The sequence below is a fragment of the Trichoplusia ni genome, chromosome 24, assembly GCF_003590095.1.
Source record: "Trichoplusia ni isolate ovarian cell line Hi5 chromosome 24, tn1, whole genome shotgun sequence".
Classification (NCBI taxonomy): domain Eukaryota; kingdom Metazoa; phylum Arthropoda; class Insecta; order Lepidoptera; family Noctuidae; genus Trichoplusia; species Trichoplusia ni.
In genome coordinates, this window is record NC_039501.1 from 1,192,693 (window position 1) to 1,208,898 (window position 16,206).

A 16,206-nucleotide genomic window follows, 5' to 3' on the forward strand; every position below is an offset into this window, starting at 1 on the left:
GGAAAGATTGTGTTTTTTTTTACATTCGTTAGTGATGTATTTCGTGTTTATGTTTAATGCATCTTTTTTTTCGATTTTTATTATTAGAAAGTCTGAAATTTTATTCAATTTTTTTTATCATATTATCTTTTATTCAGTACAGTTTACACAAATAACTTGATCGGTTTAAGGTAACTTGGTTAATCAATCGGTTTTTTGAAATCCCTTTTTGAACCATCAAGATTCACATCAAGGTTGTACAAAAACCCTTATTTCAAAGTAACACAACATTGTTTCTTTAAAAAAAAAATGCAAAATGTTTAAAGTTTAACGTTTTAACAATCTCATTGTTGATATAAATAGTGGATATTATGTAATGTTTGTATAAATATCGGTTACCCATCCGAGCCTTGACCGCAGACACACTTAACCTTGTAAAATCGATACGCGGTTTGTTTCGTATGCATTGATAAGTATTCAACTCTGAGAGCCTATTGCCATTATTGCCAGTTTTTAAAATGAAACTTTAATGATGGAAAGAGACGACGATATGCGCTGTGTAGAGTGCTGTCTCGCGTCAACAATAGTGTTACTTTAAAAAGTGTTAGTAAACACCTTGAAAGTTATTTTTGTTTTCATTTGTAGCTGTCGTATTTAGAATTGATATTCCATGATTTTGTTTTAAAAAGCTTTTTTGAAATAAAACTTCTCTAGGCACGACTCGGAGGTAACTGGACGACGTTTCAGAACCATCCGGTTTTTAAACAATTTTGAAACAAATAAAAAAGTAAAAATGCTATCTTAAAAATATTAAATTTAATAAAAATTAAATGCCATCTCGTACAATAGCAAAGAAATCCGAGTGACGGTTGTGTGCACTCTTTTTTTTTCACCTAACCCGCTGTGTCCCACTCTCAGGCAAAGGCCTCCTCCAAATTCCTCCACGATTCTCTCTCCTTGACCACATAGAACCACCCCACGTGGTAAGCATTTAGATAGTCCCGTAACCGCTTTATAAGCCGTCCGCCAGCTGACTACCATGGAGAAGTGACTTTTACCCAGCGGTCACTGTCCATAAAATGTTTACTTAAAATTATTAACTATAATTATCGACTAATATTGATTAACGATGTCTTTTACTGTGCTCTTCCGTTCTTGTCTTTAATACGTCCTTTACATACGTAAGTTTTACGTCTTAATAACGCGTGGGTGTGCAAATATTTCAATACATAAAAATCTAATGAGTAACAGTTTATTGAGCCATGGACCAGTTCTTTAGCTTAGAATAATCAAATTATGTTGTGATCGGTTTGAATTTGTATCAGATTCGGTGAATACTGTATTTATATGAAGCATGAGCTATAAAATCAAAATAAAAATCTAAAGTTTATATTTCGAGTAGCCCGTTTTCCAGGCTCTTTCAAAACATTATAATGATGAGTCTAGTTACGTGGTTCAAGTGTCATCCTTATGGATGGCACTTGAACCACGGCAAGAAACTCTATAAAAAAGTACACCAGTCGCCTACCTCTATCTTTCCTGTCCATTCAAAGGTTGCCTGGACGATATCGCTATTAGCGATGAGACCGTCATTGTACCCTTACACTGTATGTTACTAATTTTACTGATGTAATTCCATGGTGTTCAATGAAGATTCTATTCTATTCAATTCTTCTGCCTATCAGGGACCATTAGTAGTTCTGAATGTTCCCTTGATAACCAGCCTTTCTTTTTTGGCTCGATACTATCTGATATCTATAAATCTTCTTCGGCCTAAGGAAGGCAAAAGTGTCAGCCGGTCTCTTACCGGCTATTATAGAACCACCGGAATTCTTCCCCATTTCTTGTAGAAGGGGGTCAAACGGAAAGACTTCCTGAGACTACAGCGAACTCATAACCAGCTTAACTTAACCTATCAATAAAATATTGTATCATATAAAACAATGTTTTCTGGTGTTAAGCTGACCTACTACGACCTTTTTAAGTAAAAATGTTGCAGTTGTGGAAGAGAGAAAACGCTCCTACACCTTGCAAACCGTTTCAGTTTCAAAATTGCAACAGTCTTACTGTCAAGGTAAACCTATCACCCCTTTCTACCCCTTTGGGACCCAAAGGACTTAGTGATGCCAGATTCCCATAAGAAAGTCCTATGTCCCATGGACTAGGACATGAACTGAATACTGATGATGATGAAGAACATATTTCTACAAAACTCAGCTTGGCCATACAGTTTTTGCAACTGTGATCAGATAAGATTTAGTACGTACCACATGGCATATGTGTAAGTAGTTATAAATGTGAAAGAATTTAAAAGTCATTGTTAATTAACATGAGCACCGCGAACAAAACCGGTTTCGGTTAGTTTTGAATATAATAGCGTAAAAATAGAAGGAATAGCAATTATATAACGTATATAATATGATTACATTGAAGATACTTTTTATTATTTTAAGTCAATTTCTGATAATGGTTAAAGTTATCAGAAATTAAGGAACAGTCATTCAAAGGCATTTTGTTTTGAAATAAGGTTCAATTTCAGGCAGGTAGTAAATTATTCAGCATTCAAAATACAGATAACCTATAAATAGACATTGACTTAAAATTTCTCGTGACGTCAAAGGTTTGTAGATTGTAAAATAGGAAATGACGTACCCCGTATTCATAAAAAGAGTTTTCATTTCTCGACAAAAAACATGCGTCTTATGTTTTTTATGACTTGACTAACGTATTTAAAGGTTCTTTGTATACTATCATGCTTTTTGTCAACCACTTTGTAGGATTAAAAATTAAACATACAGATTTTGTTACCCGCCTAATAAATATAAAAAAAAAAACAAACAAGAAACCCAAGCAACTATTAGAATAAACTGCAAAAAGTAAGTAGTTATGAACGTGTCAAAACTGGTATGAACCGAACTAAAATGGCGGTTTATTTTTAATGGAAATAATAGTTTTATTTTCGCATACTGGCAAGGTTGATTTAATCCATTAATTTTTTTTTTAAGTTTCAATAATTTAAATATAATTCATACATTGTATTTAAGTCATGACATTATTTTAAAAGAAAACAAAACAACGAAGTCTTCGTTACTGAGAAAAAATGTAAGTTTGTAAAAACAGCTAATAATTATAATGTGTTTTTTAATCATTCCAATATTCTGAAAGATAGTTGTAATATTTTTTATTCTCAATGTCTTTATAGTTTTGAATACAACTGCAGTCGAAATAGACCTTGTTAGTGTACCTCTTTTGTACGTCAGTCCACAACTTAATTCAATCAATATTCAACTGCCTGTGTTGCCAGCGTATTAAATTGCATCGTTCGTGGAAAATCTGATGGCATCATGCGGTTATACCGAAATAGGTTTTCAATTAATAAGGTGGACTTTATAAACATGTTTATATCTTTTTATTTTTGAGGTTAGTACTTTAATCAATATTATTTATTTACACTATGAGAATTATAGCATTGAATTCAATGTGTTACCTTATTTGGAATTTATATAATTATGACGACGTGAACCTTTGTTTTCTTTGGTCTTCAATTATCTCAAGAATATTAAGTGACAAAATAATATGTGCGCTAAGAACGCAGAACGGTCAAATCAGTAATAAAATACGATACAAACGTAAGAATGTACGTACAAAATGCACATGTTTTAAAAACATCGTCCCATTATACATACCTTACACCTTTCCTTAATCGCAATGAATCATCGAATTTATTTTAAACAACGTTATTATGTTGGTAATTTGTTACTAATTCACCAGCAAATAGACTGACACAGAAAATATATCAATTAATTTACTTTAAATGCGGGACGGAACGGAGAACGGTGGTTATTTATATACTTTTGAAATGGTTGTATGAGAAGCGAGCGTTTCGCAGGCCAAACTCCGAAGGCTCATATTAACGGCAGACTAGTTCTGCCGCACTCGCCAGTCGGCACGCTTATTATTCGAACGTAAGACTCTTTATCGAACGCCCGTAATAACGCTCCATTCAAATACCAGCACAAAATAAAATAAAATAATTACGCCATATTTACCGCGGTTTTTGATGTCATCGGATTTTATTTTTTAAATTGTTTCGTTTTTCGACGGTGTGTTGTGCCAGTGTCGTGTCGCGTTCTAATTTGTGATTTTATTTTTTTTGCTTTTTAAATTATAGTTTTGTGAGTGAAATTAATAATTGATTACAAAATATGACGATATAATTAAAATAATTATTTTTAACCGTGGACGACGCCATTTGTCTGCTGTTTTCCTTTCTTTTTTGCCTTTAGTGACGGTTTCATAAATTGTATTGCAGTGACTCTGTGGCAAAATCTTAGTTGTTTTATTCAAGATTTTGTTAGGTAATTCTTTCGTGCGATGAAAAAGAAAATGAGTGAGTATTTTATCGTACATAAATTATTAATAATAATTAAGTGTGTATTATAAATAATGTTAATGTGAAAACGTCAAGTTATTTTTTGCTCTTCACTTTTAAATACTACAATAAAAATAAATTATAATTATTTTCCTTGTAGAAGAATAAAGATAATACCTAATGCTGATATTTATTAAATAATCACTTAATGATATCAATGTTTGGAGTCTGAGATTATACAAACATTATTTGTGTCAGTTGAATATTCGTGTGTACGTAGGTACCTATGTCCGATGCATTTGATAATGCGAGCTGCCCCCCCCCTCCTCTGCCCTGCGCTACCCCCCCTCCCCCCCGGTCGCCCACAAAAGGGCATTCGTGCTAATTTCAGACATTCCCTCGTTGGAAACGGTATGCTGAAAAGATTTCTTCATAATTATATTGACGAAATGGACGATTTATTCCGATATATTGTTTATTATTAATATTAATATTTATACAAACTTGCGAATGTATGTGTGTGGTTCAAGTTTAAATGAGTGAAAATCTTGTTGCTAAGTCGGGAGTTTGGTTATAAAGAGATATTTGAACGTTTCCTCCGTTGATTTCCATTGCTCGTCTGCGGTATGTAAGTAAGATAAAGTAACAGTAAATATTGCTTTTAAAACCACAACAGATTTTACGACGGACATAATTTTAAACGATATTCATTTGGCATCCATTGCCGCATTCTTACGGGAATCGTGAATACGGTTCGCAGTGAGTCGTCAATGTATAACGTATATGATTTATAAGTTGCTAATTTAATTTGCTCGCTTCAGTATTCATTGCGGATTAAGTATTGTGCTAATTAAACACGTGCGAAATGGATTTTAGTTTTTGTTATACTTAAATTTATTTATGTTTATTATAAATTGGAATTATGTATATCTTTTGGATTTATCTAAAGTTTTATAATGATAATAAAACCGATTATATTTATTTTGGTCTTTGTGCCGAATATAGGCAAAAAAAAACATTGTTTTTTAATAAGCAAAATATATTTTTGTCGAACGTTATCACGCATTTAATTATTCATTATTGGTCTTGAAGGACATTCTTATGCTTAAAAAAATCAGTTTTAAAGTCACGGACGCTATAAATAACAAAATACATGACTGGCATTCTAGATTCTAGCCTGCCCTACAATATATTATTGATTGCTAAAGTCTCATGGGGGCAGGCTCGCCTTGAAGACACGATTGTATTATAAAGAGGTTTTAAATGGAAACCAAGGGTATAGAGAAATAAAGGAGTTTCATTATTTGCACAATGTGTTGAAGATGTTACAGTATAGACGTAAAGCTATGTATGTTAAACATTTGTGGACCCTATAGAGCACAGCAAAACTCAATTATATGAGTAATAAAGTAGTTCATAAGATGAAAATTATTATAAAATAATAAAAAAATGCTTAGTTATAATCTAAAATTTTAAAATTTGGCGAATTAGGGAAAGAAATAATTGATTCTGCAAATAGGATAGTGTCACTTTTGCATGCTATTTTTAATTAGCTATGGTTGAGGATAACGCTGTGAGAATAATATAGATTGGAAAATCCAAAAATTCCCAATTCAATTTTGTTTACAGGTCATTTTGTCATGATAGTAAAATAATTGTACATGGTCAAATCTTCCCTAACTGGAAAAACTCCTTTGCCCAGATTATTCGATGGTGTTATTTTAAATTGGATTATGATAGCTCTTTTTCTTGATTTTTAGTTCGAAATCAAAATAAACTACGAGGGCATTGTTTCTTTTATGCGCAACAAAACACAAGAAACATGTTTAGTAGTTGGTATGATAAACGTTAAAAAAATGGTTACTTACATATATCAGCTAGATACTTATTAATATCTTTACGTAGTTGGTGGCAATTCTTATTTCGCCTTTTTTAATACAAGCGAATTAAGAACCTTGATTTTGTAGGTTATTTTCAAACATAATTATCCGTTTTCCTAATCTTTGAATAGTTTAAGTAACCTTGGAAGGTTCTAGAAAACCCACGATGTAATTAAATTAAAATGTTCATTTGACACAGTTAATAATCCTTGACAAACATTTTCTCTTTAAAATGTAATATAGTATCAAAAATAATAGACTTATTAATGTTTTCTTTAGGACTATTGGTGTCCTTGTCACTCTTGCTAAATTAGAAAAGGACAAAACAAAGTGTCAAATAAAATTACCATATCAATACGTCGACATACAGAAACTTGTGCATTAAAAACACTGACGCTTAATGCAAAAACTAGTTTGACATTTTAACTTGTACTCTCTCCATCCTTTTCTCACCATACAAGATAGTAAGAGACAGAAAATACTTCTTTTTAAGGGACTCGGTGTTTTATCGCGGGTTTATAAGCATTTAATTACACTTTTATCTCTGTTATGTTTCAAACGGTAAATGTTACTTCCTCACGTATTGTATGGCGGAAAGTAATTCCCGCGGTGTTCCCGATATTAACAAGTTATCTGGCTTTCAATGTATGAGAACGAAGAATGATTTTTTACCATACTTTTGTAAGTTTTATACGCTGTTTCTAGGTTGTTCCGTAACCGAAAGGTAAAATTGGAACCTTCTGTTGTAGTAAGACAGTTGTAATTTTAACAGAAGATGTATTTGTGATGCTGCGGTTGTAAAATCTAAATCTAAGTTCGGCATTGATAGGATACTCTTCGATATGAGTGACTATTTCATTTTGTAAATAAGGTTTTTACTTCATAAATGCTGTGTGTACCTATAATAGGCATGCATACGAGACACTATGTTATTATATATCTAATTTGTTAAAAATGTATGTTATGCTGTTGGTATAACTAATAAATAAATAAATAAATAAATTATTATACTAACTTTCTCGAGACGAATTTTTTATTATTTATTTTAAAATGTTTTACCGACGTTTTATCGGATTAGACCCGAAACTAACAGGCTTTTCCCGACAAATTTGTGTGGGTAAATCGTTATTAAATTAATAATTTGTTGTCTTTAGCCTATCAGTACGTAACCCTCAGTAGCCTAGGACCGACTCGCAATTCGAGCACTTTTATAATATTACAAAATGATTTATCTAATGCGGAAAATAAATAAAATTATCTAAATCGTTAATATCGTAGTTAATATCGTTATTATCGTTTTCCTTATTTACTGTTTTGTGTTTTGGCAGACAATTCGTTGAAATACTATAGGAGACACCAATACCCAGGAAAGACCAGATAGGCTGCCACTCGAAGTGATATCACGTACATACCCAGGAGGATAGTCTATGGAGGTTACATATGCAGTGACTGTACGGATAGCCGAGTGGTTGAGGTCACCACGCCAGACCCCCGCGTTGGACAAGAGTTTGTGTGATCCACGAATGCTTGTCCAGAGTCTGGGTATCTTTGTGCACGGGACTTGAATGTTTGTGAAATCTCCCGCGACATAAATATTTAATTCCTTATTGCGGGAGTCGATTGTTTAAGAAAAAAAATAAGAAACTTGAAATAAGGCTACTAAAAAAATATATCTTTAGGCGGATATTTACATAAATTATTGTTAATATCAGCCATTGGTGTCCCACTACAGGCTGAAGGCCTGCTTTCCATCCATCCATATATCTCGGTGTATGACTAACAAAGGCCAGTTTGTACAGAAGAACGAATTCATCCCGCCATTTTCTTCTCGGCCTGCCGCGGAAAATATCAATTGTTAATTCTAGCTTTGCTGATGTCCTAGTTTTTTTTTTTTATTATTTAAAATAGTTTATTTCCATGAAAAAAAAATTCTATACTATTTTGTAACCACTCGGATAAAAAATGAAATTATTTATACTATAAGTATTACTTAATAATTAACTATTACAGCATGCCAGAGACGACATTTCCTATCTGTCTACCCTGAGAATAAATGACGAAACAAACTCAGGATTCGCTGTCTGTTCAAAGTACGTTTTCTCGTATCTTAAAAATCATTGTTTGGAAAACGACGTCACGTTAATGACTTACGCAATATCGGTACCAAGTTTTGCTACTCTCGAATCAAACAATGGATTATTTAAATACAAAGCATAAAGACTTATATTCGCTCAACATTATTGTGAGTAGACACCGTTAAATTATAGATCGTGACTCGTAATCTGTTGGTACAGTTAATTTCAATGATTTCACGTTTTAGATTATTTCTAGATCATTCTTGGAAGTTTTGGCTCTCTGGACCCCGATTCTGCTATTTACAATGGTCGATGAATAACTGGCAGTTGGATTAAATTTGAAACTATTCCTATGTTCTTAAGCATTTTGTCAAAATAATAATAAGAAATTCACTGTATTGTAGGTACGTGAGGGTTCCGCCCCGTACTGATTTTCCAATTATTGTGTTGAAAAAATGTTTAGAATAATACGAATAGTGCCGATTTAATAAAAAAAATTTCATTCATCGGCCATTGTAAATAACGGAATTTGGGTTTTTTTAATCCGTAATCAAAAAGTAAAAAATAAATCCTATTGCCTATGTTCTGTCTGTTCGTCTGTCTTCATTACCTATCTGTTCGTTTATCACCATGATAGCTGGACAGGTGTCATTTTCAAAAATGATGTTGTCTGTTGCCACGATAACAACAAACATAAAATTCGGGGTTAACAGCGACAGGCTTTAAAATTAAGTGGTGAACGTTTTTATTTCTCTTTTCTATTTGCTATCCTCAGTATTGCAAGAAAGAGTTTATCCGGGTATTTTTTTAATAAACCCTTGAAGCGAATGAAAGGGTATGTAATTGACATTTGTGTGTGGGTGTTCCTACAGTTCTTTTGTCCTTCGGTATAGACCTTTCCTTAAAGTACATTCAACCTTGACGGGACATTGTTGGCTAGCCAATCTGTAACGTGATATTCCTATGGGATGACCTAGATCTAAACTCACTGAAAATCTTTAACTCTGAGAAGTCTTTAAAGCAGTTCTTTTCACCCTAATTATTTCTCGTTTACCCTCAAAGGAGTTTTCCTGAATTTTAGAAAATGAAAATAAGTTAATTACAGGACAATTTAAAGATAGATCTCGATGACGTGAAATTTGGGAGGCTTATGTCTACCAGTCTACGAATATGGGCTGATGATGAGGACGATTTAAATAAATAATAAATGTTCTACAACTTTCGCACAACGCCATCTAGTCTCAAATTAAGCAAAGCCTTATAATATATAATGCTTAAATAATATTTCTAAATACATACATTTAAAATCCTAACCTATAAAACATATTCGTACTATTTCATACAACCTCTTCATCCCTAATTTAATTAACTTCGGTAATTGAAAGCGTTTCTCTGTATTTGCGACCGTCTATTTGCCACCAGTTGCTTTCTATTGATTTTTAATAAGCGCTTGCATCTATCTTCACTTCCCTACTTCCCGTACATATTTCGTCCTGAAAGCCCTCTACTAGCACACAAGATACACTTGCAAGTTGTTGGAAAGGGATGGCGCTGTACGCCGCGATAGCTGTCTCTTTTCTACAACTGACATTGTCCTATTTCTAGCTAGAGACTGTATAGATTCTAGATGTGGGTTTGGTGTGTGCTGTATTCCTGTCGTGTTTGCTTCATTTTAATTTTGTATTTATACAAGTTTCAATTTGTTTGCTTTGTTGTATGTCAGTGTTAATATACGGAACAGAATTTGAGATTTTGTCAGCGGCATGACAATCTATATATTTGTAATCCGGAATTCAGTTTGGTTGCGAATATTATAACATCATCATTTTCTTTATACTTACTTCCTAATTTCTCTAGTTAATGTGTTTTATCTTACATATAAATATTATCATAATTTTAGCGGTATTCTAAAATAAAAAGAATCTACATTCAAAACATTTTGTTTAACAACACTGATAATTGTACTATTGTGTTTTAAACAGTTGTTTTAATGTATAACTATAACAATACAAATTCTCTACATTATACAAAATAAACAAACTCGTATAAATAGGAACAGACTCTCACAATATAAATTTTTAAAACGTTATACTCTATTTAACCCTTTATATTTGTAGGCAGCCCTATTTATTCATAGTACTAGCTGTTTCACCCGCTTAGTACTCGATCTCGTGGTTGTTCAAAAGTTCTTGTTATATTTTCGTATTTGCCGCAATTTTTCCATATTTTTATAAGCCCACTGTTTAAAGTTAAACCTTCCCTGGACTGCTACGAATATTTAAATACTAAAATAAGCCAAATTGGTTTATCCGTTATTGAGTTTTAGCGACACTAAAGAACAGCAATTCATTTTTATAAACACACATCACTTGGACATTATATTCTTGGAAAGTCCTTGTTCAAAGGCGAGGAAAAATCTAGGTACTACCAGGTTTCCACGTGTTAGCTTTCGTACGTTCTCCATGCGATTCCTTTGCCTTCGCGTAATATGTCAATTTTCCAACTAGCGTTTTGTGAAAGGAGTTGCATTCAATATAGAATTTCTAGGAATGTTATACTGCTCTCTTTATTCGTTCTTTGTGTGTATGATATATTGTTACTGGTATATTGTAACGTGTACTCTTGAAAGTAATTAATAATATAATATGTATAAAAGTTTGGGTATTTGTAGTTCCTTCGTTGTATCTGAATTCCATAACACAAGTGCTTTAGCAACTTACTTTGGGTTCAGAACAATGTATGTCATGTTGTCCGCATTTATTTATTTTATAATTAACTAGCTGTTACCTGCGTGTTATGGAATTCTTTTATAGTTTTTTTTCAAAGCGTTTCATTACTGTTTTGCTCCTATTAATCATTACGTGATGGTATAAATCCTGAAGCTTTCCTCAATAAATGGACTATCAGAAGTTTACCGATCGGTCCAGTATTTTCTGATACATATTAGCGCGGTCATGTAATCATGAATATTCTAAGAATTTTAAGTATGTGAAGATAAAATGCTTAAAAAAAACACTTTTTTTATGAATCTTTTACAGAATTATCACTATTCACTCGAATATTAACAACAACGTCAACCAACACGTCAGAATAACAGTATAAAATATTCATTTATAGTTGCTAAGGAAGAATAAAACAAATGCATTTACGTATTTCAATATATTTTTAGATTGACCAAGAAAACCTTGGAAAACGAACGATTACCGATGAAGCGACGAGCTCCGTGTTAACGACGACGAAACAATAAAATAACTAATGAAAACTAAATAAAAGTTTTAAATGTTCTTGTGTTATGTAAATAGCCTGAAACCGGACGGAGTTCATACAAAAATATTTCCATGGCAACCAAGATATAGGTAATTTGAAATTTTGTTATAATTTTCACAATGATTCTGAACTCCAAAGTTTGGTTGCTGACACGAAAATGAATGTGAATCCTCAAATTCAGATCAGATCATAAAAAAAGTTTTTTATATTTTTACCTAACAAAAACTTATTTTTTTCTTATAAAAACATACTGCAATATTATGCTTCTAAATTCAAACGTATGATTTTCTTTATCGTTTTTTTTTTTAGTAAATGCCGTGGTTAATAGTTGTTTTTATTTATATGTATTATGCAATAAATAATAAAGAATAATGTATTGATAACGAGATTATAATATTATTATTTATGTAACAAAGTTGGTGCTTCTGTTTATATTTTAAAGTTGGTAGTATTGGCAAATGGCCGCCATGTTCAAGTATTTATTTTTTTATAAAATTATTTGTCTCAACTATTTATAACAGCTATTCTTTAATTTAAGTGATAATTTGTCAACTTTCGATAACATTTTAAATTAAAAGTAATAAAAACAAAAGAAAAAAGTCAACAGCTATTTCAATAAGTAATAAGAAAAGTTCCCTTTTACACGTGCCATGTGACACGTGCCGTCAGAATTAACCTATTCATTAGATAGATTCTTTGTTAAGTCAAACTACCTAACAACAATATTAATGTTTTATACTTTAGCGTACTTCGGTCAGGGCACACCTTACATAACTTACGGAATATTGTTTATTACTATTTTAAATCTTTAATTTTAACATATCAGATTCATTCGTTTTTGGGACCAAAACGAGCAGTTTTAAACAATTTTGGTTGTCATGGAAAAGGTCATGAAGTTTCATTTTTGATTTAATTAGTTTCTTTTAAAAATCCGTCCATCCGTCAATTTTCCGAATAGCGTGAATGAAGACGATGACAATTTGACGAGCTCTCCCAAACTATAAAGCAGTTTATCTTTGACAATTTTTTAATGTTCAGAAGAAGGCAAAAATACGTTTAACGATGTAACTACTAAATAGATTTTTACTATTCAGCCCTAGCCATCATCCCTGTTGTGCAAAAATTCAAATCACATTCACATAACTTTAAGATCATAATTAATCGTAACCAGGCTTCACATTAATTTTAAATTTAAGTTAAAGACTACTAATACCCCTTTGCATCATATAGCAGAAATTAAAATAAAAAGAAAGCGCTAGTCGCCCAGACACCCTCGAACCGTTCCGCAGGTCTCAAGTACTTCTTAGTGTCTCCAGGATGGAACTATTACATAATAAGTTATATCGTAATGTTGGCATGAAATCTAGGCCTGTACCACGAAATCGTATCGTTAATCTTTTGTACATTTGGAAGCGAGACGGATCTATACGAAGTTAATTGGTGTCTCGCTTCCACAACTGTGTTTTAATTAACCTTAACAGCATTTATTTAATAGAATCTGTCAAGACTGGAAGTCAACTCAGCAAATTGATAAGGCAAATTACTACCAAGATAATTAGAAACATTGTAACCAAGTTTTCACAAACTACTCTCAAGTCACATGAATGGTTTTTAAAATACGTTAAACTGTTTACATCATCACTGTTTTTAAGACAAATCTATTTTCTGTCCCACATTAGTCAGAACGTCATTACGTCTATTATCAAAATAAACTAATTAGCTAACTAGCAGATGTCCAATATTACCGTAAACACTTGCTAAGGAAACAATTCATTTTATAACACTTATGTCACACGAAGTATTTTCTTTTCGTTCCTGGAATGCTTACAAACAAAAAAACAAAACAAAAACAACCCTGTAAATCTAATTTTATTATTGCGTATAAAGAATTGCGGGACATTGCCATGCACCGACACCAAGACCAATTGGAAAAATTTAAAACCTTTTTCTTAAATTATAGGTTATATCCCATAATCCCATTAGGCTTACGCTATAACTAGAAGCAAAAAAGTAATGAAATTAAGGTACCTTGCAAACGAAAACTATTAATCCATTTTTTTAAAATAACTTCACAAATTCGTGGACGAAGTCAGCTGCAACATCTAGTGTACCAAACAAACTGCAGAACGAGAACGAAAGCATACGAAAGTTACAGTTTTCTTTGGCAACTTACCTGTACTTACATGAGCTATACTTTGACCTTCGAATGGCTCAGGTCAAGGTCAAACAATGACCTCATTGTAATGACTAATCGTGTTTCCACTGCGCTACTTTGATTTTGTTTCAACATTTGTAGGCGTATCTGAGATTATTGAATTATTTTTCAGTTATTACAGGTCGTCGCTATAACCGCATAAATGAATCGATCACAGGTTAAGGTACGCTTGACGCGGTTGGTCAGTAGATGGGTGACCATCTTTGTCATAACGAGTTATTCCTTCATCATTGACAGTCGTTTCAAGGTAGTCAGAAGCTTGAAAAGTCTGACAGCCAGTCTAACCAAGGGGTTTTGTGTTGCCCAGGTAACTGGGCTAAGGAGGTCAGATAGGCAGTCGCTCCTTGTAAAACACTGGTATTTAGCTGAATCAGGCAGACCCAAACTAGTTAGGAAAAGGCTAGGCCGATGATGTCAGTTATTCGATAATATGCTAGAACACTACCCATACATATACGTAAATCTGTTTGACTTTACAGCTCTGCAATAATCACAGAAGAAAATACAATAAAAACTACACAGTTTTCTGATTTGTATAATATAAATACGGATTGAAATATTACGAATAATACGCTAGCGATTTAGAATTATTCATAGAGAGCACTATAGATACACTGGTTTAGCGAAAACAAAGAAATAAAATAATAACATTATTTCTAAACACGTAAATATTAAATATATACTTGAGAATGATAACCCGGAATTCCTCTATTCAAATTAGCTGAAAATAGATGTTTACTAAATGTAGAAAAACTATTTTTAGCTAATTTTAATTTTATTTATAAAATACAAGTGCATTTTTTATTCAAAACGTCGGAAAACAGTCATCCACAATCCTTGCAATATGTGCAAAAGTATAAATAAATAATATTTGTTTTTTCGTAAAACTATAATAATAAAATAATTAAGGAGAAGGTCAATCAATGAACCAATTTAAATACACAACATGAAACATGTTCGCCATTTTTATTTTGATATCCAGTTCAAACCGGTTTTTACCGTTGCAACTGAAACATTCTAGTTTAGATGATTTCACTGTATAAATACGTTCGTACACAATTTTATCGGAACTATAAAAATGGTATTTGCTTTTAATATTGCGTGCTAAGTATTTTCCATGATGAAAGGGAAATAAATAACTGTTATTATCTCACGATCTTTGGAGCAACAGGTATATTAAAACTAATTTTTAGTTTAGGCGCTGAATTTAAGTTTTTAGTAGTGCTAAATATATTCAGTTTTTTATCAGTAGTAGTTTGTCTTCCTCGCAGCGATTTCCCAATATTCTGGGTCTATTTTCTTTTTTACCTTAAGGCCTAATACCACCATTTAAACTAAGACCATTGCATTTGTAGAGACACAGAGAGAGAACGAGACAGCGCACTACGTAACGTAGAGTGCCATCTCTCTTCCACAAATAAATACAATAATACTGCTTATACCAGTAGTAGATCCCTTGTAGTTTTCGTAATAGTAATATCATATAAGATATGTTATGGATTCAGTTATTTTTGGATTTAAAAGAAGCATTTGAAAACAAACGGTTGGCATGGTTGCACAAGACGGCTGAGTCATGACTTTAAATGTCATTTCGCCAACGCATGTGATAAATAGTGAGCAGTTGTAATAATATTGTATGTCATTTACCAAAATAACCTTATTTAAACCCAGGTTTCTATAAAACAATTTTCTAATATGACTAGTAATGTCTTATGAACTCCATCTTCCTCTTTCTTATTAAACAGATAGAGAGACAGACGTGAGACAGATATAAGCCAATTTATTCATACTATTCAAGATTTAATAATATTTATCAATAACGAAATATGCTAGTCACGTTCACACACTTAAAAACTACAAACGCGTTGTAAAAACAGCAACTTTTATTAAATCAAACTAAAAATAGCCTGTCGAATCGAGATCCTACTCCTTTTATACGTCAATTTAAAATAAAGTTTATTAGTAAGCGACTGTCTTCAAAATAACCGTTGAATTTCGTAACAAATGCAACTCGGGAAGTACCGGGAATGATGCAAAACAATGTCAATTGTTTACAAAGCACCGTACCACTTAACCCTAAGTACCGCGAAACACGCATTTACCAATAAAACAAACCACTGGCCCAATTTATAGGAAGCTTAAGTAATTTAACAACCAATGTGAAATCTCGCGCCAAAACAAGGTTGAATATAACGCCAGTATTTACACACAGCCATAAAATAACGTATTTCGTTATGATCGAGTATTAAAGTTTTTTTATTTTATCATATTTGATAAGTATTGTACCTATCGCGATAGTAATGATAGCGAGGTGATACCAACCTAAAAACAAAACACACCTGCTTGATACGTCATGTTGCACCCACTGCGCAATGCTGACAACATTACCACGTAAGATTTAAATAGGTTTTATGTATT

General features: G+C 32.4%; 1 protein-coding gene across 3 annotated transcripts in view; it reads left to right on the forward strand.

The window, feature by feature from the left end:
* Positions 1-16,206, forward strand: part of LOC113505174 — a 57,461-nt gene that overhangs the window by 29,220 nt on the left and 12,035 nt on the right. The window contains exon 1 of one of the 3 annotated variants that reach the window (XM_026887759.1): positions 3,799-4,369. The exons of the other annotated variants lie outside the window; for them this stretch is intronic. Coding sequence (XP_026743560.1) covers positions 4,354-4,369 — 16 coding nt within the window. The 5' untranslated portion in view covers positions 3,799-4,353. Of the gene's footprint in view, positions 1-3,798; positions 4,370-16,206 lie in introns of those variants that run through there. 3 annotated transcript variants of the gene reach the window in all.